The sequence below is a fragment of the Rhinolophus sinicus genome, chromosome 5 (assembly GCF_057876585.1).
Source record: "Rhinolophus sinicus isolate RSI-liver-muscle chromosome 5, RSI-T2T, whole genome shotgun sequence".
Lineage (NCBI taxonomy): Eukaryota > Metazoa > Chordata > Mammalia > Chiroptera > Rhinolophidae > Rhinolophus > Rhinolophus sinicus.
In genome coordinates this window covers 84254160-84278548 of record NC_142505.1, presented here as the reverse complement: position 1 = coordinate 84278548, position 24389 = coordinate 84254160, and the positions used below count along the sequence as shown (strand labels likewise).

The 24389-nt window shown below is 44.2% G+C and overlaps 1 protein-coding gene across 3 annotated transcripts in view; it reads right to left on the bottom strand.

Annotated features, from left to right (window-relative positions):
- The window catches only part of ARHGAP26 (Rho GTPase activating protein 26), a 752092-nt gene that overhangs the window by 166238 nt on the left and 561465 nt on the right, over positions 1-24389 (bottom strand). For all 3 annotated transcript variants that reach the window (XM_074313709.2, XM_019739058.3, XM_019739059.3), the window contains one exon: positions 3803-3868. In XM_074313709.2, the coding sequence (XP_074169810.1) occupies positions 3803-3868 (66 nt within the window). The remainder of the gene's footprint in view (positions 1-3802; positions 3869-24389) is intronic.

The following is a 24389-nucleotide window of genomic DNA, read 5'->3' as shown; positions in this document are numbered from 1 at the left end:
GTCCCCTGTCCCTCAGCTCTGCTCTTAGCAAACGAGTGGGATTTGGTACAGCTGTCTAGGATTTCATGGACGTGCTGCACACTTCAGCCCTCCTGTTAGTTCAGGCATCAGAGGGGAAAGAAAACTGCCTCCTCTCTTGCCAAAGGCAGCACCTGAAGAGGTTTGAAAGATACCAAATGTATACTTTTAAATCGGTCATACTTACCCAGTTTTTAATTTAAAAAGCCAAAAACGACGTGACAAAAAAATTCATACTACAGATAAAGGTAAATACATCACAACCTATTTTCACATACAGAATGAAAACCTTGAGTGTAGGGACACTTCTATTTTGGAGACTGTTAGCCAAGACTGAGAAATGAGAAACGCCATTCATTTGTAAGGTTAATATTGGTTGTAAGGAAAAAGAAGGCCCACCTTCCTTCAACCCAAGGAAATGTACAACTGGACAGGAGGGGTTTACCTTCAAACACCCAAACAAAGAACCAACCACTAATCCAGCTCAGTGCTTTGTCCATTCTAAGTGCAAGGATTAGATCACCACTGTCTCGTTTACAAAAGGGGACAATTCAGACAAAGGGATAAGAACTGACGCTGCTCCTGTGAGCCCTTGGCGTATCGTATCTGACACCTCCTGCTTCCTATCTTATTCCCCTGATGTCCATTCTCCGAGCAGTAGCCAAAGCACACTTCCCCCAGGGTACATCAGTTCAAATGAGCTCTTTTCTCAAAACCTCCCAGTGGCTTCCAATTGCATTGAGACCACAAACAAAGCTTACCACAAGTCCCTACACGCCTGGGCCAGGCCCGCCTCTGACCGCATCACTGACCACCTGCCTCTGCTCCAGCCACCCTGGCTTCCTGTGACGCCAACATATCAGGCCCAGGCCCCCCATCACGGCCTTTGCACAGGATTTCCTCCCCCTGGAACACGCCTCTCCCAGATCTTTTCATGTTCAGGTCTCACCTGAAATGCAATCTCTTCAATCTAACAGACCCCATGACCAACACCACTGACCAGAACCTTTCCCTATTTTCTTCATAGCAGCGAATAACATCAGCAATTATCTTTCTTATTTGGTTTCTTGTCTGTCTTCCTCCTCACAAGTACAATGGAAGCTCCAAGGACAGCAATTATGTCTTCCTCACGATTATATCCCAACACCTACATCAGGGTGTGATACGTGATAGAATGAATAAAACTGAGTCACACGCCATCAGAGCCACTACTTTGGGACCAAACTCAAGTTTCCTGGAAGCAATGTGGGGAAAGGCTGATTCTGCAGTGTCTTCTACGAGACCTACATAGGAATGGACCCGATGAATAAAAAGGAAGTGGTCTGGAGTGACAGGATTTTACCGCCACAACAGACCTGCAAAGGCACGTACGTCATCCGGCTTGGTTCACGGGCCAGGAGACCCTGGTCACAGACTAAGGGATGGGTCCCAGTTACTCGGTGGCAGAGCCATCATTCAGTAATGTGGTGGCTTCAAGGGCTTGCCCTTTCCGAAGTGTGTCTCATTCTTTTGTCCTTGTGCTTTCCTGGAAATTGACACAATCTCAGCTCCCATTGGACAATGATTAATGAAGTTCCGAGAGCAGGGGAGGTCTGTTCACCTCTAGTCACCATAAATACGTGTGTACATACATGTACTGCAGTAGGGAAATAGCTACTCCCTTCTTGCGTTTCTGTTAAAATGGCGTTTGGCTCACACTGTCCTTATGTCCTCTGTGTGCTAAACGAAAACTTTCTTAGAAGTTAAAACATCATTTTCAGAGGAAAAAGCAAAGCAACCAAACCAACTGGTGACCCTCTTCTTCCTCACTATTTATTATATATATTTTCATCCTCTGAAACTACTGGTTTGCATCTATCATACAGACTCTGAAGCACTTTTAATGATTAGGTTTCTCTCTGTTTGAGCTGTTGAAAACTGAGCGAGAAACAGGTGGCCCTCCTCAGGCACGTATATGAACTTCACAGTGAAGGCGAGGGGAATTTTGTTTTGAACTCACTTTTGGCTCCATTTTTATGCCTCTATTTTGGTTTAACCCTGGATCTCTTATATCTCATTCTTTTCTTTTAAAATGAAAAACATTTCAAAATGCCTGTTAAAAAATTACTTTAATTATACCTACTTTGAAAAATTTAGAAACTGCAGGTATGGAAAACAGATAAATCAGAGAAGACAGTAAAACAGCAGACCCACTAAGAACACAGTGATACCTGTGCAGGTAAGGACCTCCCCTCTCGCTGCCACCATCAGAATCGGCTCAGACCCAGCAGGCTGATTTAGAATTTACAGTTTTCACATACTATATATAATGGAAATCTTGGATGTCGGTAAGTATAGTTCCACTGCATTTTTAGTGACTCAGAGTTTTTTACTGCATGATGTACCACTGCTGACTTAACCGATTTTTGAGACATTTGGCCTGTTTCTGATTTTTCCGCCTTAACACCTTTATGTAAATATCCTTATGACTCAACCTGGCCTGTGGCCTTACTTCCTCAAGATCAATTCCCTACTTCTACTTTATATTCTCTGATTATATTTTACATATCTTTGCAAGCTGCCTTAACTCTTTATTGAAGGAAGGTATAGCAGACATAGAAAAAGTATTAGTATTAGTACACATTAAAATAAGTCCCTCGGAAAGAGTACTTTTTGACTGGCTACACAGGAGTAGAGGCTGATAGAGTTAGTTTTTATTTTGTTTTGTTTTTCTCTCTTCTCTTCTACTTGATGCTTTATAGCCTTTATAAAGATGCTTATATTTCTCAACTAGTAAGAGTTATGGACCCTGTTTTAAAAGATAGAACTTCTTTCAAACAAATAAAAAGGGCTGATGGGTTGAGAGGCTGTGGACTAAATAACATTCACATCTTTGACAATGGTTCAAATCAAATCCAGTGGAAAGAGTTAGATTTCTCAGGGCTGAGTGCACTCAAAGCTCCAAACTGTCAGAACTGAGGAGCTGCCTTTGTGGCAACCTTGGAGGAGGGGAGGGAGACCACTGGGATGAACCCAACGTCACAAAGTCCTGCTCCAATGGACCCAGGAAAGGTCCATGTGTGACAGGCAGGGTCTGACTGCAGTGCCACTGCAGGCAACCAGGGGCCTGACCCCTTCTTCCTACTGGATGGTTCCCAGAGACAAGCTCCCCAGAGCAGGTTTCTTAACCTGGGGTCCACAGACCCTACAAAGTCCCCTAGAGAATTCTAGGTGTCTATAAACTTAAGACAGGAAAACAATTACATCTCTATTTTCACTAACCTATAATTGAAAAGTAAGCATTTCCTTCCATTATGAAATGAACAACAAATCACAGTAGGATGAGCAGAACCTGCAACTTGGTCAGGAGTCACAGGTATTTTCATAAGGTACTACAATTGTTACAGACACTTTGCAAAATCACTATTTCCGAATTATGTGAGTTATCGACCCACCACTTTAACTTGTTATTTAAAGTGTTACCAAAGAAACACATCTGATTATTATCACAACTATGTTTCTTACTGTTTTAATAACTGAACCTCTGTAACTGGTTTCCTTATCATTCCACGTATTTGATATGCATGCATGTACAACTTTCTTCTCATCAGCCAAAGAGGCGGACGACATCCAATGGGTTGAGAGCCCCCACTTCGGAGCAACAGGACTGGTGGAAACACACCAGCAATGGCACTTGGGGAGTTAATGAGTCACTTAAAATGGGAAAACAGCAGGTAGCAGGTCGGCTGCCTCCCCAGATGCGTGACCTTGGCGGAGAACAATGCCATCTGTTGAACTACTTTACCTCGGGTTTCCACAGCGTGGATGCATTTCCTGATTATGCTGAAGCCAATGCTGTCCAACTGTGCAGCTGAAAGAGGAAGAGAAGGAGCGTCAAGTTGCTGGCCATGCAAATCCACCTCCTCGGGACAAGGCCTGGCCAACCCAGGATGACTCAGGCCCACAGGGTGCTCAAGCGTCCTTCTCATTTTTCCCACTAAAGGGGCGGGAATGACAAAACGAAATTAGCGGGTGTTCACTGAGAGCTTAGCTTATGCCAGGAACAGTTCTAAGTGCTTCGTGTAGATTATCTCATTTAATTCTCACAATGCTTCTGCAAGGTTAGCCTCAATTTATAAAGAAACTGCAGCATGATGTGAGCACCTTACCGAAGGAATAACTAGGCATCCTTTTAATTGTTTTGTTATTATCAGGAGCGGTTGGACTAACTACTTGCTGGCCGCCTTGAATACGCATAAATCAAGTGTTCAATAAATGCTGGGTGAGTGCTTGACATAAATTATCTCATGTTATCCTAGTAAGTACTCTGGGCTGATACTATCATTAACCCCATATTACAGATGAAGAAACTGAGATTTGGCAAAGCTAGATATCTTGACCAAAGTTGCAGGACTAATATATGGGAGACTCATGCTCGAGTCTGTACCACCTAACTGCTTTAAATGTGACCCTGAGTTAAAGAAAGACATAAAATCTTACTCCAGTGACTAGAAAAAGGGAAAAGTGACTTGGAGGAAAATTGAAACAGCCAAAAACAGAGAAGCTACAAGCGGAAGAAGAACTAAGGCAGCAGAGTTATCCTCTATGTGGTAAATTAGCAGGTGGTGACACTTTCCCATCTGCTCCAAAACCCACTCATGTCACTCAGAAAATAAATGAGCAACAGCAGCAATTTTTTCCACAGCACAGAACCAATTTCCAACTTGGCAGTGACTCTAGAAACCCACCAAAATCCATCCCCGCACTCTGGTTACTCCACGATAAAGACGTGTGTGGTAACCTTTAAGAATGGGTTCATCTCTGACCTCCTGAGGACATCAAGACAAAACACCCTACAAACTGATGTGCAGAGTGGAGAAGGGAATGGTAGAAAGTAGGCAAGTGAGTATTTATAAATGATTTGTCATCATCCTGGGGCAAGAAATAAACTTGTAAAATATGAGACCTGAGCAGAACCTGGACTCATCTTGGATCTAATCCAAACGGAATCTTTCTCCAATTCTTTATGTATACGGATAAACTTAGATACAATGAAGATAAAAATCCTTTAAAAAAAAAAAAATCACTGAGAATTCCCCCCAAATCGAACTAAAAAGGAATGCTAATTTCCCAAAACTTCTCTTCCAAAAGGGAAATAGTTCTTGTTCTTACCTGCATGCTTAGTGCTGAGTGGTAGTTATTATAAACACACTTGGCCTCTAGGATAGTAAGTAAAGGACCAGAAAAGGAGGAAAACAGTGTCTTTCTCCCTAGATACCAACAGCTATACAAACCATTGCTCTATTCCCTTAAAGCTGTAAGATGCCTATTAACTCAATCCCTGGCTTTTTCTAGGAGGAACCAAGTCGTATTTACTTTCCAACTGTGTTTTACTGAGCTTTCTGACTGGAAGCTGGAAGCCAGATCAAAGTTATTCTTCCAAATGAAACTCAATTAACTCATGCAACAGACATTCCCCAAGCTTAAAAACAAATTATAATACACAGGCCCAATACCAATTAAATCTAGGGGAAGTTTTTGTTTTTTTTAAATAATAGTTTTATTGAGATATAATTTACATATCATAGAGTTCATCCACTTAAAGCTTACAATTCATTAATTTCTAGTATATTAACAGTTATGAATCAATCACCACTATCTAATTCTATAACATTTTCATAAGCCCCTGCAAAAACCTCATACACATTCGTAATCACTCCTTATTTCTCCCCATACCTCAGCCCCTAGAAACTATGGAATTACTTTCTGTCTCTATAGATTTGCCTATTCTGGACATTTTATATAATTGGAATCACACTAAATGTGGTCTTCTGTGTCTCGCTTCTTTCCTTTAGTATAAAGTTTCCAAGATTCATCTCTGTTGTGACATCAAGACTTCATTCTTTTTTTATGACTAAATAATATTCCATTGTCTGGATATGCCACATTTCATTTATCCATTCATCAGTTGCTGCTTCCACTTTGGCTATTATGAATAAATGCTGATAGGAACATCTATGTACAAGTCTTTGTGAGGAAATATATGTTATTTCCCTTCAGTGTATGCCCTTCAGTGTATGCGTAGGAGTGGAATTGCTGGGTTATATGGTAACTCTATGCTTAACTCTTTGAGGAACTGCCAAACTCTGTTCTAAAGTACGGGACCATTTTACATTCCCACCAGCAATATATGAGGGGGGTTCTAATTTCTCCACACCCTTGTCAACATTTGCTATTGTCTCTTTTATTATAGCCATTCTAGTGGGTGTGAAATGGAATCTCATTGTGGTTTTGATTTGCATTTCCCTGATGACTAAGGTTCTTGGGCATCTTTTCCCGAGCAGGGGAGGGTTTTCATTCCTTTACACAGTAGTTAGAACAGAGCCTATTGGAATGTATTTGTCAGAGGAGAAATTACTTTTTATGCTTATGGAGATTTCCAAAATGTTCCTAACTGATTCAACAGTCAGTTGAAGCCTTTTAGTTCTCTTTGAAGAGGTGCGTAAGCGGATCCTTGCATGGGAGAGAAAGAACTGCCATCTTGCACAGTGCTCTGGGAAACAGCTGAGGCTGATTATTTTAAGAGTAGGTTTGTGAACATGGCACTGATGAACTTCTGTCCCACAAAGACCATTTTGTTTCCTTAGCCCATGAACACTGGTTAGAGTTTTGGAAAATCGGAAGTAAGCTGGCAGCTGACAGTGACGACGCCAAGTGCAAGAAGATACATGTTCATAAAGCCATCGGCACGACGCTCAGAAGAAATAAGGACAGAGCTAGACATAACCCTGCAAAAGTAAATCAGTCCTTGAGCCTTTTCTTGGGTAACTGAGGGAAGCCAGATCCTTTCCTAGGTAATGGAAAAGAACACAATAGAACCTTCCAAGTACACCCAGAAAAAATTAGATTCTATTCACTTACAGCAACTACAATTACTTCTTTTGGAAAATGGCAAAGCAAAACCCTCCAAAAAATGAGTAAATGTTCCTCCTTTGATTTTCCCAACATTAGAAGTTCTCCAATTTGTTTTAAACCAGCAAACTCCTTTTCTTGAAATAAACCTTACACAGATGTTACACATAAAAGCCTTACATATTACACACGTAACGTAGTATTTATTAGTATATACTGGTTGTCTAAGTTCAAAGGTATATAATGCTTACGTATTGCAAAGTCAAGCATTAAGAGCTCAAGGTAACTCTCTGTTAGCTTCTAATGTGTCCAAGCTGCATAGTGATGATAATTATTACAGTTTTACAAACAGATAAAACCGTGTTAAGGAACGGAATTCATATTAAATCACAGTTAATCATATTAAGCCAATAAGAAACTCATGAAATACAATTTAGCTATCATTGCTCTAAATCTCTAAACTGGAACTGGTATAAGTGATATCATTGCCTGCTGCCCTGGTATCTCCCTGTATCTCTCCATCTCTGTCTTTCTCCATCTCTGTGTTTGTTCCACACACGTTTGACTTCTACTCTCATCAACTTGAGTTTCCTGCTGATGTCATGATTCGGTTACTAACGATTAACAACTGCTTTATTGTTTCCCGTGCACCAAGGACCACTAATGTGATAAAGCACCACAGTACACGCATAAGCAGATCATTAGTCCTGATCTCTGCCCAGCAGGTACACAATCTCAGTTAATTGAGATCTCCTATTCTGAAAATCTCGGGTTCCCACTAAAAGGTTTAGAACACCCTCACCACCCAGCAGTTGCTAATGACAGAAAAAGTCTGAGCGGCCCCGCCAGATGGAAGCGGCTGCCCTTAATCCCCTCGAGCAGGTGATTCAGCTCTTTCACGGAGCCAAAGCTCAGAAAAGGTCAGGGATTTATTTGCAATTTCTGTATCCTTATAATCTCCAGAAATAATCTTTCATTAAATATCTACTAGGCTCACATTATTCCCTTAATTTGACTTGAGATGAGTTGTTGCAGGACCAGTGGCTCTAGCCCGATGTCCACGGTCTTGCAGCTTCAGCTTATCTTCCGTCCTCAGCCTCAAGCTCAGCTCAGCCCAGGTTTACATACAGGGCAGTCCAAACAGTTGTCATATAATGAATATTCACAGAGCTCGCACCGAATACCCAGGTTGACCTGCCAAGTTAGAAATGTGTCATCCTCTTAACTTTCATTTCAACTTTTGAAGTCTTGTTTCTTTATCTCCTTTTAGAGAAAGGAAAGGGCCAAGGTCACACAAACCTATTTTCTCAAGGTTCTGTTGCGAACGTGAGAACATGGGCGAGGTGGGTTGATGCTCAGTCGAGGGGGGAGTCTTAGGGCAGAAGCGGGAGGAGGGTGCCGGGCAGACCACTGCTTCGGCCATTGAGCCTACGGTTTGAACTCTGAGACTAGGGAGGCAGGTTACATCCAGAGAGAGACTGACTGTTTTACTGTTTAAGGAACAACATACTGTAAGATTCCATCAAATTATATTCTTCTCTAAAAGGAGGAGGCCGGTGGGCCAGGTAGACAAACGTGGATTTCAGCATAACCGGCACTGCCATGCTTGGCAGCGTCTAGAACCCCACAGAACCTCCTCTGAGATGCTTTTCCTGGCTCTCTGCACCTTAAAAAAAAATGAGTTATGTAGGTGGTGATAGAGGGTGAGAACTACAAAACCATGAGCATAACCTTAGCACATCCCCCCTTTCTCACCCTCAAATCCCAATTACCACCAAGTCCCTCAGTTTTATCTCCTAATGTCTCTCAATTTTGTGCCGTTCTCTCCATCTTCACCACCATTGTTCTGGTCCTGGCTTCCATCATCTGTGACCAGGATCGCTGCAATGACCTTCTAGGTGGTCTCACACCTCCTCTGGCTCCCTCCAATCTGTCCTCCACGTTGTAGCCCCTTCCACCACTCCCCCATCTTGACAAAATCAGATGATGTCACCTCCCTGCTTAAAATCTCTCAGTGGCACCCCACTGCTCTCAGGAGGATAACCCACATACTGAACATGGCCCACGCACCCTGTGTGGTCTGGTCCTAGCCTGCCTCATTCCACTGCCCTAGAGCTCAGCATCCCAGCTATACTGGCTTCCTTTCAGAGTGTCCAACTGACCATACTTTCTCCCCGGCCTTTTGCACAAGCCGTGGATTTCACCTGGAAGCCCCTGACCCAATTAACTGAATCCTCACGTCTCCCTTAAATATCAATTCCTCAAAAAAGCCTCCCTGACCTCTTCACCTAGGTTAAGGCCCCCATCACGCACTAGGATATAGCACCATCAACCACCCCTTACATTTTTTGTATGATCCTACATAAAATGTCTACCAAAGTAGATATGCACCATGAAGGCAATGGTCCGTGTATATTTTTACTTCCTTCTTTGATTCAGGACTATATCACTGGCTTTCACTATGAGAGTGCTGGAAGTAGAAGCCTGCCATTTTTCATTGAGTACAATTTTTCACTTCGAATGCATGGATAGGCGAATGGGTGAGGGAGTGCTGGGAACAGTTGCTGAGGGGCAGTGTGACGTCACCAAAGAGACCTTTCAAATTCCAACTGATACAAACCCTGTGGCAGCAGGTGAGTTATTTAAGCTACTGACACTCAACTTTTTCATCCTTTGTGAGGAAGCAATGGTTAAAGAAAGAAATGAATGGCCTGATCGAACCACTTCCTTCCTTCCTATATCAGTACAAAGAGGTATGGCCACCTAGCAGAGCAGCTACCAAGAATGCATCCAAGAGGAGGGAAAAACAAAAGCTGCACAAGCCGACACATGAAGCAGCGGAGACAAAAGCAAGTTTGGGTTTCCCTGGACACTTTCGGAAATCATCTGCTTGTTCATTAGGGCATAATCATCACCAAGCTGCATGTGGTGTGAACCTGGGGCTGGTGATGAGGCAGGTGGGGTGAGGTGTTCTTCACCTCATACTAACCAGGCCACCTAAACAGTCCGACAGGCCTGAGGGTTGAGGAAGGCCCTAGAAAACCAGGGTATTGCTCCCTAGAGCTTAGTGCTATCCCACAGACCTCACTCTTCAGGTCCAGGAGCCCTTTTCTGGAAATCACTGACTTGCTGTTGCCCTACTCCAATCCTCCGTACTCAGAACACGAAGAAATTATGCAAGAAGTGGTCAAACCACCAATTTTGAACAGAAGGGACCTTTCCATACCGGTTGACTGACGGACATAAAGTCTGTGAAAACAACGCTCTGGGACACACCCCAATGTTACCCCATATGCACATCCAGGAATTCTAACAGATCTTCAGGAGATGAGTCCTTTTTCAAAGAAGGGGAGCTGATCTACTGGAGTAGTCTCAGCCCACAGCAGAATAGGTGACCACGTTCCTAAAGCTGCTATTCAACAGCTTTTGTCTGGCCTGAAATTTTCTCCCCAGGAAACTCATTCAATTTTCCTTTGATTAAAAACAAACAAATAAACAAACAAAAACTATCAAGTCTTTTATGGAAGAAATGGAATTTGCTGGAAGTGCTGGATGTTTGCATAGAAACGAGAGAACTGAGAGGTAAAGGACGTTGCCGCCCCATTTTTAACGGGGAAGGATATAGGAGATTGTATAGGATTACTGTGAGCAGGCCACCATTTTATGGACATTTTATGAACAGCTCTAGGGGCATGTTCTCACCACAGAAATTTGTTCAATTTCCCAACATGATTTGCTCTTTAGAGTCTGGCCTGCTTTGCTCCTTCTGAATTTAATCAATTTCAGCACCATTAAAATCCATGAAGAAAAACACCCACATTGAACTAAATATGAAATCCACCTGGATAATAGATTTCCAATTGACTCACATGCTCAGAGGGGCTCACACCTTTTCTCCCAATTCCGTGAAGCCCCAGAGTTGCCAGGGCTCCTTGGCTATGGTTCCTGGGAAACTGCACGCACGGTGGCAGCTTTCAGAAGTTTCCAGTGGGGTCCAGGAAAGCGGGATAATTGGATAATTGTCTAGATATGAATTTTCTACTTTGGGGATTACCCACAGCCAATTTTTAATTCCAGATCAGCTGCCCAAGACCCTGTGCTCCACCCCACTCCACTGCCTACGCTGTGCTATACTCTGCTCCCTAGCTGGTCTCATTCAGGGGCTATGAACTCACTTTAACATTAACTGAAATCACACACACAGAAGTGGTACGTACTGCAAAGAGAACAATGACCTTTAAAGACAGACAGACCTGGATTAGAATCCTGTCTCTAGCTGGATATGATCGTAGGCAAGGTGCTTCACCTCTCTGAGACCCACCTTCCTCATCATGTATAGTGGGGAGAGCCCACCTACGTGTTGCGAGGGTCAAATGAAATGTACAGCAACTGTGCCTTATTTGCTATTCAATAAATGGCCATCATCAGTAGGACCAATATTAGGATGCATCCTAATATTTGAATAAAACTTTCCAGTTGATGAAATACTTTATACCCAAGTTCATGTTACCCTTACAGTAATCCCATGGGGTAAATATTGTGACTATTCTTACTAATAACTTCTTGCTGTGTTTCCACACTAATGTGAGCATAATGAAGGATAATACATTACTGTTTATAGAACAAATGAATAAATTATGGCTTATTTGATTTTCCCAATATATCTGTTAGGTTTGGACAATGAGAAGAGCCAGCCCCGGGATGTTAAGCGGTGACAACGATGATGAGAGCAGGAGCTGATGGTCACCAAGCAGACCGCGTTGCTCGGGGCTACGCACGTAAGAGCATCATCATCATCATCATCACCATCACCATCCTCCTCATCATCCCTATTTTACAGGCAGGAAACCGCGGCTCAGACACAGTTAAGAAGCTCCTACAAGATGATGGCGTTAGTGAGTGGCGCAACTAGGACTCTAGCTCGGCCTGACTCCACAGCTCGGCCTCCTCTACTCCCCCCTCTTCTGCGGAAGTTCACAGGGCTCGTCAGCAACAGACAGGGGGCTGGGGATCCCCTTTTCTGGATTCTGCCCTTTCCATTCCAACAGCAGTCCTCGAAGCTAGTGGACCAGAGACGTAGGGGGCATGCTTGTTGCAATGCAGATTCTGGGTGCCCTCCCAGGTGCTATGCTTCAGTGGATGTGAGAATCATACTTGAGATAACACTATACCATCTAACAAGCAAGTCAAACAATTATCACTACAGACAAACAGAAATGATTGCTGGCTAGTGATTAATTGCCAATATCTACACCACATTCCCGAGCTGACAATAACAATCCACCAGTGCTCAGTATCTCAATACGTAATGTTGGCTTGTGACACTCGTGGCATATGAAATAATTCCAAGTCGTTCACAAATAATTCCAAGTGGTTTGTAATAACTGTACACTTATTTTAATGAATATTGGGAACGTACTGGTTTATCATACATAACATGATATATTTTTTTTAAAATAAATTTAGGTTAAAAACAGTGAATTGATTTAAAAAATAGTAAGTAATCATACAGGTGGTATATGTATACATGAAAAAAAAATCATAGAGATGATACACAAATAATACATTTGGGAGCTACTGTCCTAACGTGTCCCAAGCCAGGCACTGCATGGTGGATGAAAAGACAAGGTGGGAGGGTACCATGTTCTACCAGCAAGATGTCCTATTTCAATACAGTCATCCTAGATTCCTTGCTTTCTCAACACTCCACATCCAACTCATCGGCCAGTCCTATCAGTAATAACTTAAAAATGCATCTAGAATCCAACTACTTCCCACCACCTCCATTGCTAATACCTTAATCCAAACCACCCTCATCCTTTGCTTGGACAGCTATAAGAGCCTCTCAACTGTTTCTACTTTTGCCTCCTCCCCTTCCTTCACCGCCACCCCCACCCGTGGTTTATTCCCCACCAGCAGCCAGAGTCATCTTTTACAAATATACATTGGCTCAGGTCCCTCGCTGATCACAAGCCTCTAGGGACTTCGCATGACACCCAGAATACAATCTTACCTCCTGATCATGGCCTCACATGCCTACCCAACCACTTTCTCTCTGGCCTCCTCCAATCCCATCACACGGTCCTTCCTGACATTCCTAGAATGCAGCTAGTTCATTGCCCGCACCTCAGGGCCTTTGCACTTGCTGGTCCTTCTAGGGACTCCCTTTGCTCAGTTTTCTCCTCAAGTGTCACCTCTTCAGAGAGGCAGTCCGCTCCAGGGATCTAAAACAGTTACCCCTCCCCTTGGTACTCTCTATCCCTTTGCTCCTATTTCTTCAGAGCACATCTTTCCACCTGAAAGTATACTCTTGTTTATCTGCTTACTGTTTGTTGTCAGTTTCTCTCAACAGTATAACTCTATGAGAACAGGGACTTTATCTGCCTTGTTCATTATTGTAGCTTCAATAAATACTTCCTGAATGAAGAAACAAATATAACCTATATTTCCACCAGGTGAGACGCAGAAACCAATAGGTAAAGAAGTCCCCACACTCCAGGAGCCTCGAATGGAGAGCAGCTGGCTGAACACAGTGGTACCTTCTAGAGCGCAGGGGCCTCAGGAGGAAGCACAAGACAAATTGGACTGACAGGGAGCATTCATCCCCTGACCTCAAGCATGAATATTGCTAATCAGATTTTCCTCCCTAACCTACCACATACACAGGCACCTATCTTCTTTGTCATGGTTTCTGCGGACACACACAGAGAAAAATAAACAGAGAGGGACATAGGGTAAAGAAAGTAAAATAGGTAGCAGGAAAAAAGATGAAATCCCTGCCTGGCCTGGAATAAACGTATGAGCTCTCAGCCTGAGTAAGGGAGACTCTAAAACAGCTGTAAAGTATCCCAGTTCTTGGCAAGGCAAGGCAGCCAGGGCGGCAGCGTCTGGGTTCTTGCACGGCACAGGCTGAGGGCTGCAGATCAGCTCGTGGGGGACTGAGTGCTTCCTGGTGGGTTTTCACATCTGCTGTCTCCCACTCCCCCTTCAAATTCCAAATCAGGACAGTCATGAAACAACAATGCCTAAGGCTCACTGCGGTAACGCCAACGAGCTTACTCAGGACCGTTTCTCCTACACGGGGATCTGGATATCCCGAGAACGAACTGCAGTCCAGTGGCCTCAATTCCTTTCTGCCCTGAGGCCTGGGTGGCTGTGCACTGATTTCTCAACCACATGAGACCATCTCCAGCTTTCTCAAAATGGAAGGGTTTTAAGCAGAGAACCAATTGTCTCTGCTCATCTAGGTCCCTTGCCTGCCTTTACCTACCAGTCCTCTCACCTTGATCTGCCCCAGGAATAGTTGAGAGATGTTTTGGTCACAACACACTGTGAAGTAGCAAAGGGCAGGGAAAGAGAGGACATTCAGAATCAGAGGCCAAAGATCTGCGCCTACAGCCACCACGAAGTGGCTGTGTGGGTGCACATACTTCGCCTCTCTGACCCCTCCTCATCTGTAAGATCGGGCCTTGTGAAAATCAAGTCAGGCAACACCTGTGACGGCGCTCTACAGAGACTAGCCAGGGTCATGCTTTTATGTAAGTAGCATCTGGTACCAGATAATGTTATTGATAATAATAATGGCAGAGGGCAACATTTAAGGATTGCCTAGAATACCAGGCATCACAGAACTAAGGATTTCCATCCTAATCCCATTTAATCCTCCCAACAAACCAATGATATAGGCACTAAAGCTGTCCTCACCTTACAGCTAAAGAAGCTAAGGCCTGGAGAAATTAATTTCCCAAGGTCACATACTCAGTAAGTTGTGAGGCTGGGATTCCGATCCATGTGTGTGATAATACTCCAGAGACCACGCTCCCAATCACTACTCAACACTATCCCCACTGCGGGCAACACTACGCGATCGCCTCTGCTAAATCTTACGTGCTGGATGTGAGCTGCGAGCTCTGATTATGCTGGGAAGGAATGATCTTAAGTAACCACAGTTTGCACACAGAATGAAGCCTCAGTTTTCTCATCTGTAAATGGGTCAATAATACTATCTACCTCATAGGGTTCTTAGAAGGACGAAATGGCAATGATGGACGTCAAACACTGAGCACGCTGCCCAGCACACAGTCTGTGCTCAATAAATACTATCGAGAGCCTGCCCTTGGAAGCAGAACGGGAAATCTTTCAGTCTCTACCTCGACAACCCTTTGCACTGGGCTTTAGGAGTTAAACATGCAGCCAGGGACTTTCTCACTGCTGCTTGGCTGAAGCCCAGACTGGGATGCCCACGGGTGGCTCACACCTGCTGGGCCACAGTCTGCTGCCACTCCAGAGCCCACACCGCCGCGGGAAAGGGGAAAGTCAGGCCACAGCAAAGTCAGACACTGGCTGCATCTGTCAGTCTAATGTTGGCTGAGAGAGCGAGTGGATTTGGTAAGTGTCATTTAGGACAAGCGGCAAGGCCTCCGATTGTTAAGATGCGCCTCAGAAGCACCACTGCCAGTCATATCGCTGAGGCAGGGGGGCTCACCAGACAAAATGGCTGGAAACCCCACTAATCAAATCTCTAAGAAAACAACCTCTTCCTTCTCCTCCTTCTCTTGCTCGCCTCAGTGCCCGAGCCAGGGCTATTCTCAAGCTAGGGTGTTACCATTCAACTAAATATAATTTGAGCTCTACGGGGGCCACAGCAACTGTGTTGGGCACACGAGTCACCGCGAAAAGCGAGGTGTAGAAAGTCAGCACTTAGGTGAGCAAGTGTTACAGCATCGCACCTGTTGCAGCTCAGGAGGTGAAAGTGGTGGCTACAGAAACCGGCCAGGGCACAGGAGGGAGGGGAAAGGAGAAAGAACGAGGGCCGAGGCAGGAGTGGGGGCAGCTGGAAGGGAATGCAGGCAAGGGAGGGAGCGAGCGCCTGTCTTCTATCAGCCCAGGCCTGGCAGGCGCGGACGGAAAGCTGGAGGGGAAGGTGCACTCAGCTGACTGCCTCGTGGGCCAGGGCACAGGAGGCCAGGTCGCCATGCCCAGGATTGCCAGCCATCCTTCTCAGGTTTAAAAGGGGAAACGTTCTATTTATAAGCCACCGACCAGCGGAGGCCTGGCAGCCACTGGATGGCTCTGATCCCACAGGGATCCTGGTTACCAGTGGCTGCCTTCTCCTGCCCCTCAACTGTGTGTGTTCAAACAGCAAAAGGCTGAAGGTGACTAGGAGCAAAAGGAAAAAAAAAAATTCCTCTTTTCTGTCCTCCGCTGCTTTCATGAGGCTGCTGGACTTTTAGTAATGGCCGCAGGCTTTAGAACCTTTAAGAAAAAACAACAACAGTGATCCACGCCATCCCATCGGGCCTTCCCCTGCAATCTTCCAGACCACATCTCTTTTTCTCTTGCACAGATGGAGGGAAGCGGAGGCACCCTGACGAAGGGCGTGTGCACATCAGACGCAGGGCAGAGCACACGCAGAGCAGAGGTAATCACACCCTCGCTGTCTCCTCCCGGGCGCTCAGTCCCGTCCTCATGAAACCAGAAAAGTCTTGAATAAACAGTGTTGGAGAGCTGGATCTGAACGATGGCCTCCAGGACGATGAGTAACAGAACAACACAGAGTGGCTCTGGTTGTGCTGCCAAATGCCTGCAGGAGAGGGTAGTGGGCCAGGAGACGGTTCTGCACCTGGGAAGCCTGAGAGGCATGGAAACACGTGACCTGGCTCTCCCAACATCACGTGCCACGGACGGCTCTGACGAGGAGACTTACTAAGAAGGAATATGGAATGGCCCCCCAACCACAAAGAGCTGGGTGGGTTAGTTGTTGGCAGTTGATGATGTAACCCCTTCCAGCCCCAATGAGTTGGCCACATAATGACAGGATGGCAGAACAGACCAGAGATTTCACGTATAGCAAGAAGAGGGGTGGGGGGAATGAGCTTGGCGTTAGGCAGACTATGGTTTGAACATCAGCTCCACAACGTCTCGACTGTGCCACTTGAACCTCTTTAAGCCTGTTTGCTCAACTGTAAACTCAGCCGCAAATGGCATTTCTGTCAACAGCAACGATTCACATACCACGTTCCTTGCTCCCTGCCATAACTTCCTGCCATGTTAGACTAATTTGTTAAAACTTATCCTTTTATTAAGCTAAGGATTAACATCCTATATATATAGTCCGTGGGCCAAATTCATCACTGCCTCTTTTGCAACTGAAGTTTTATTAGTAAACGCCCACACCCATCCGTTGCTGTGTTGTCTACGGCTGCTTTCACACTACAACAGTACCGTTCAATAGCACCACAAAACTGAAACTATTTACTATCTGGCCCTTCATTTAAAAAGCCAGCCCGTGTGCTAAGCAACGACACTGAGAAAACCTGGAGGATTCCTGGAGTCACGTCCCCCCCACCCCCACCCCACGTAAATGATCATCGACAATGTTTGCCTGGTACGTCTAACATGATCTCAGGTACCACCAGTCGTGTGTCCACCCCTCTCTGAGAAATGCACTCATGAGGATTAAACGAACCAACACTCATAAAGCACCAAGCCTGCAAACAGCAGGAATATTGGCTGCGGCCCTTCGTTCTCCTCGCTCCTTGCAGGAGTTCTGCCAATCCAGTGAGCCTTCCCTTCTCACATGAGAGTAACTGGCACAGCCCGATAAGAAGACGGCTAAGTACCAACAGGAATCAGGCACTTCCCAGCTAATATGCCAGATGCTGCGAACACGAAGCCTCACAGCAACTTTCTGAGGTAGGCATTGTTATTTATCCCCATTTTACAGAGAAGAAAATGGAAGCACAGAGAGGTCCAGCTCCAATTCTCGGCTCCACAGCCAGTGTGTCAGCACGCTAATCTATACCACCCACCCAGTACCCTCCAGAGAACCGGCTCTCTCCAATCCACATGGCAGGATCGACCACAGGAAAGTATCTGAGATACGTACGAAGACTGAGGTACAAGGACGCTCAGGCTGATGTTACTCATAGTAGCAAAAATCTGGAAAGGACATTGAAATCCAACGATAGGAAATGGTTCACTGGATTAGGATATAATCCTATGACAGAATATTACACAACCATTACAAATGGTATTTATAAACAATTTTCATGATGTGGGAAAATGCTTGCCTGTTTTTAAAGCAAAATGTAAACAAGTATATTCAGTATAATACCAATTAAGTCAAAATACATATTGACATTGACAAATACATACACTACATCATGAAAAAAAGGCAAGAAGGAAATATCTCTGGGGGTGGTAGTACAGATGATTTTTATTGAATTTTTGAAAATCATTGCTATAGTTCCTTCATATTCTATAATGAGTTCATGGTATTTTTATAATAAGCGAAAATACATGTTTTTCAACCTGCTTAGGAGTGAGATTCAATGTCTGGACCCTACCGGTGACTAAATCCTAATTCCGACTTTGCATTCTTTCTCCAGTCGCTGCTCTTGCCCCCATGTCCCAGTATGAATGACAAGCTGGCAAACTAGTGGATTCTTGAGCTTTATACAAATACGAAGGATTCTTGTGAAAGTACTAGATTAAAAACAAACTGGAAGAAATGAAGCGACTAAGACTTGGAAGCCAAGAGGAAGTGCTCTATTTCCTTCTTGGGGGGGTAGGAAGTTCCCATTTTTTAAGTCTTTCTCTCACCTAGATGGAAGCCCGTTCTGAGCTCACTGTCAAACCAGCCGGCTGTGGGCATTCTGTCTGCACACTGGGTACAACTGCAGACAGCATAAATACACACACACCCGCCTTCACCGGAAGACTGTCTCCTGAGGATCTGACCCGCAGGAGCAGACCATACACTCCTCAAAGGCAGGGGCACGTGCTCTGCTTGTGGATTTCCTTACCCTCAGGACTCAGGTCGCCAGGGGCCACAGGCCCTTAAGAACTCCAAGATGAGTAATTGAATGAAGAACTATAAGAAGCCTCGACTACTGTGCTTAAATCTAGTAAAGGTTCAGGTAGAGCAAACAAAAACACATCAAACAAGCGGGAAGCAGAGTAAGCAAACTGCAGTGTTTTCTTGCAAAGCCAGATGGTGGGTGTTAAGCTGGGTCGTGGGGTGCATGCGAAGGCATAGCTGAGCCACTCGGGCATATGCCCATGACGATAATCTGATGAGCCTATGGAATCCGAGTTAATACTCACATTAAAGGAAGTGGCACTGGGAAATAAAGATTAGGGGACGGAGCCCTCTCTGTCTCGATCTGTCAGCCGTCAGCCTTCAAACAGCTGGAGAAGCCATGGGAGAGCAGCATTTCTATAAACAAGCTAATCTTTTTAGAGTTAATAGGCAGTGACATTTATTATTTAAAGCTTCAAACTTGGAAAAGACCCGCTCACGCTAGAAAAGCCTGCCTTTCCCTTAGTCCCGCACTGGACTGGTGGATCAGATACCTCGCTGACAAGTTCTTAGCTTCCTAACTTTCCCTCAGGTGGGACTACAGAACAACAGCAGTCTATGCTGAGAACAAGCCATTTCCTGGCTTTTCCTCCTGCTCAGAGCCTTTGGGGAGTAAATCTCGCAACTTCAACCAAAGGTGCGGCAAGCAACTGGACAGGTAGACTCAGGAGAAACACATGAGAATGGCGAAGGGGGGGTGGGAGGAGGGGGTCCTGCCCAAGGCAGAGTCCTGTTCTTCGGAATAATAAAGTCAGCAAGTCAGCGACAGGTATAAGCAGTCTAGGTTATCCACAGGTAAGAGCACTCCTGCAGTAAGACGCCTAGGGAGCAACAAACCACACATCCTTCCTCTTACTATCCTTCCTCCCATCTTTTCCCTTCCTTCTCTACCAGGTAAGAATTTGACCAAGGAGAGAAAACTAGGTGTCCCTGATGCATATTCCTGACATACCAGGAACAAATCCAGGGAAGGACCCTTGATGGCAGCAGGATCCATATGGGGTGAGAGGCCCAGAGGACTGGCAAAAATAGCAGATTGGTTTTTGAATACAGTATTTAAGGATTAACTTAAGCAATCATACACAAGACCTCCAGGCAGAAAACAAAAACTAATAAAGAACACAGATGGTCTGAATAAATGGAAGGACATTCAGAGTTCTTAGAGGAGATAAGTTAATAATATTATAAAAGTGTCGATTTTCTACAAAGTAATTCATATCATTCAGTGCAACCCCAAATGAAAATTTTAAGGTTTTGAGGCACTTATCAAACATATGCTAGAATTTATACAGAAGGATAAAGGTCCACAAGCAGCTGAGTCAACCCTTAAAAAGGAGAGTAAAGAGAGGAGACTTAAACTAACAGATATTAAGACTTGCCTCAAAGTCATTATATTAACACCAGAGAAGTCTGAGCACAAGAACAAACAGACCAAGGAAATAAAGAGCTGAGAGACCGAGCACAGACATGCAGACCTAATGTACCATAAAGCCGGCACCACAAGTGAAAGAGGGAAAGAATGGATAGTTTAGTAGACGTTAGTAGGAAAGCTGACACTTCATGTGGATAAAAACAAAACTGGATCTTCATGCATGAAACACCATCTACAATGGCAGGTGTCAGTCAGACAGAATCATGAAGCCAATAAAAGAAAATGTAGCTGCACATCTTTGTGACATGGGTCAGAAAGGCCTTCTTTAAAACATAACTTGAAAATCATAAACCAGAAGGCAAAAAAAAAAAATGATGAATTTGAATATATAAAAAGTAAGGATTTATACTCAAGGAAGGATATCACACATAATAGAAATAAAGAGATGGCAAGATGGAAAGAAATATTTTAAAAATCTACAACTAAGAAGGGATATCTAGAATAGAGAAGGAAGTTTACAAATCAACAAGAAAAGATGGCAACTGCAAGACAAAAATGGGCAAAGGACATGAATTGGCAAAAAAAAAAATAAATAAAGCCAGGGGAGGAAATCCAGTAAAAAGGTATACAAAGAGATGCTCAAACTCATTATCAGAGAAAGGCAAATTAAGGCAACACTGAGCTACCATTTTATAAGACTGACGGAAAATTAGAAAGCTGAATAAAGGCCAAAGCTGGCAGGAAAGGAGAGCGCCTCAGGCCGAGCTGGGGACTGTGGCCAGAACGCTCTGGAGAAGAACATGACAGCCCTCCCTCGGACACAGTACACACAGACCCTTCGACCGACCGGCAAGCATCCTCATGGGTAGAAGCTAAGGAAATTCTCATGCAGGGGGACGCGGACAGTCACTGCACTGCCGTTAGTAGTGATGGCGTGGGAGGCATGAGGAGGATGAGAGCATCTCTGCTAAAGCAGATCTGCAGGTTCTGCCACGGGGATGCAGCAGACCGAGGCCACAGGCTAGAAGCAGACAGAGGAACATGGGTGGCTCCTGACACAATGCCGAGGGAGCAAAGTGAGAAACAGAACAAGACATATAACCACGTATATAACTTAAAAACACAGGTGGATAAAAGACGCACATTGTGCAAGAACACAGTTTAAAAGTGCACATTAGAATGGTGGCCTGTAGGGGAGGAACGGAATAGGAGTCGAGAAAAGAATGAAAAGGGAATGAAAATGAATGCATGGAGGGGCCTGTGCCGATAACGTGCCATCAACAGGGGAGTAGGATTAATTCAATCCCTCTGTATCTGAGATACAAATAGAGAACAGAGAAGAGGAGAGGAAAAAAGGCTCTGCAAAGAAATGAGTATGTATTTATCTGCTGCCATCCTCTCCCTGGCAACTGGGCCATTCGGAAAATACCAGCAGCTGACAGACATTATTTATGGCCCCGTCTTATACCCCACAGGCACTGTATGCCCTGAGAGAAATTTCAAGATGAAAGGAACGTATTCAGAAGTGCCCCAGGGGAATTTCCTTTTGCTACCTGCCCATTCTGGCTCTGCGACAAAATGTTGGCATTCAAATTCCAATCCCCAAATATTTTCCAGGAAGAGAATGCTAGACATTTGGAATTTGGATATTAAAGGTGAAAAGAGCAATGCCCCACTTGTAAATTCGTATCAGATTGACTTCTTAACTTTAAAAGAGTTTGGATTGTGGTACAAACAGAGAATTGCAGAACAATTCAGACCCTGGCCAAGACTGCCACCTGTGGCAGATGAGCCCTATGGGTGGGTGTGGGGTGAAACTGCAAATTACTGTGACCAAGAGATACTAAAAATACAACCACTTCGGAGGGGAGTGACGGCTACGGCACCATATGATACGAAAAAGGGGTCCCAATGCCACAGGAGGTGAGGAAGCACCAACCCACACCATCGCTCTGGGTTTGCCAACTTGGAAATCAGTCATCAGACATCTTAATACCCTAGAAAACTAAGTTCTACCTAAACTACTCCTGGAAAAGTGGCCCACGTGTTTTAAGCCACCGTTTTCTCTCCTGCTTGCTAAGTGAAAGGGTAAGCAACTGGAGAAGCAGTACAGGCTCCAGGCAGCCAACTCTGTGCTCTGTGAATAACGGGACGCCAAAAGCACAATGCTGCAAGTGGCTCTGTTTTCCAAAATGGAACTTTTTGTATTGCTCTTTTCCTAGGGAGGTAGACTATCCTTGTGGTTAACAGTTGAGCCTTTAGAGTTAGAACTCAGATTATGTCCCTTGAGTTTACTCGCTTCAATTTCCTAGTCTACAAAGTAGGTCAAAAGCACTTATCTCACAGAGTGTTGCAAGCATTAAATGAACTAATGTGCACAAAACATCCTGAAACACAGTAAGTGGTCAATAAATGCTATCTATTTAATAGCTATCATTGTAAAACATGAGCTCACTGTATAGGCAATGCAAAGCATAGAGAGGTACTTAAAGTAGGTCAGTCCCTCCCAATAATCCACCCTCCATCCTGTTAAAGATTTTGATGAAAAATGTTTTTACAAACTTTTTTCTATCACTATATTTAGATAAATCAAATAATTTATTTTATTAAATGTATTGTTCTATAACCTGATTTATAAAAAAACTCAATGAACAATATACTGTGTGCACCATTTCTACAAATATACCCAGATCTCTCTTGTGCTTTTTAAAGGCTACGTAGTACTCTACAACACTTGAAATCAATATCCCATTGGACATTTAGATCGTCTCCAATTGTTGGCTATTATTACCCATGATCCACTGAACTTTGTTCCACAGACATCGTTGCACTCTAGTCTATTTCTTTAGGACAAATTGTTGGACCCTAGGATATTTCCTTTTTAAAGGCTTCCAATGCATATTCCCGAAAGGCCTTGCAGAACGGTAGCGCCAGCTGTCACGCCCACCGAGAGAACTCGGCTCATCTTTCACAGCTACCGGCGCTCACCTCAAGCAGCGAGAAGCAGGGTCATCAGATCAGCTACAAGGAAACGTCAGGTTGGGGGTCTCTAGTCACATGTCTCTCCCCCTCCACAGTTCTTGGGTCCCTAGAAGTAACGTGTCCCAGCTTGGGGCATAGGACGGGCATCTGTGACTTACGCCTGCTTGACATCTGGCCTCTCTTGTCCTGGTGGGTTCCCTGGTTTCCCTCTGGCAAACTACTCTGTTCCCATTTTATACGGTACCCTTGAAACTGTCGATCAAGGTGAGTACTCGAGCTCCACTGAGTGAGCTCAAGATAGACTAACTGGATGCTATCTGTCCTCAGAATCTAAATTGTCAGAAGAGTGAGGCAAGGACTAAAAACGGTTTAGTTTTACCATCCTGCAAATATCATCCAGAAGACCCTTTCTCATTGGTTCCTGGGTCTGTAGAGTTGGTATATTGTTAAGCCTGGTTCTTCAGCGCACCCCACCTTACAGTGCGTTACCCTACAACCTTCCATATTCCTTCATAACTATTACTATTGTTTTTGCTATTGTTATTTTAGCCCAAGTTAGCCCGAGTTGGTTTCAGATATTCTAAAACAATCCCACCTGATGGGAGGGTGGGGGAGACGATTTCTTTCCTTCCTTGAATATTTGCTTGAAAAAATTTCCCTTGATCAACTCTTGAGGGGGAAAAAAAACGAAAGAAAGTTTTTTTTTTCCCCTCTCCGAAAGGCCTCTTAACCTACAAAAAGCAAACATTCCAAATTACTTAATAGCTCATATAAAACTCCTGTTAAAATTTTTAATTTGGAAAGAATGAAAGAGGGAAAATCTTGGTCTTATAATGGATTTCACACACACACACACACACACACACACAGCTCATCTTTCTTCTTTTTATCCACATGGAAAGGCACAAATATTTTACTGATTTTTCTGACATGACTGGAATTCATGGTAGGGCTATCCCTGAATTTTTTTCCAAGTAGACTTTACAAAGCAAATCTGAGGCAAGGGGACAGGATTTCCTTTGTACTCTTGTAGCAACCTGGAAGGAATCTGTTTTTCTCCCATGCACCAAGGAGATAATCAGCCCAAACACTCTAGCTGTAGCAGTTTTATTTTAATCCCCTCATTGCCACAAGGTTGCAGGTGCCTTTGGAAATCATGATTAACCAGAAGCTCAGAGCCAGCAGCAGGGGAAATGTCCTATATATTCTAGAGGCCGCCAGAGTCACTCCCATCAAAGAAGAGTATTATTACAGAGCTCACCA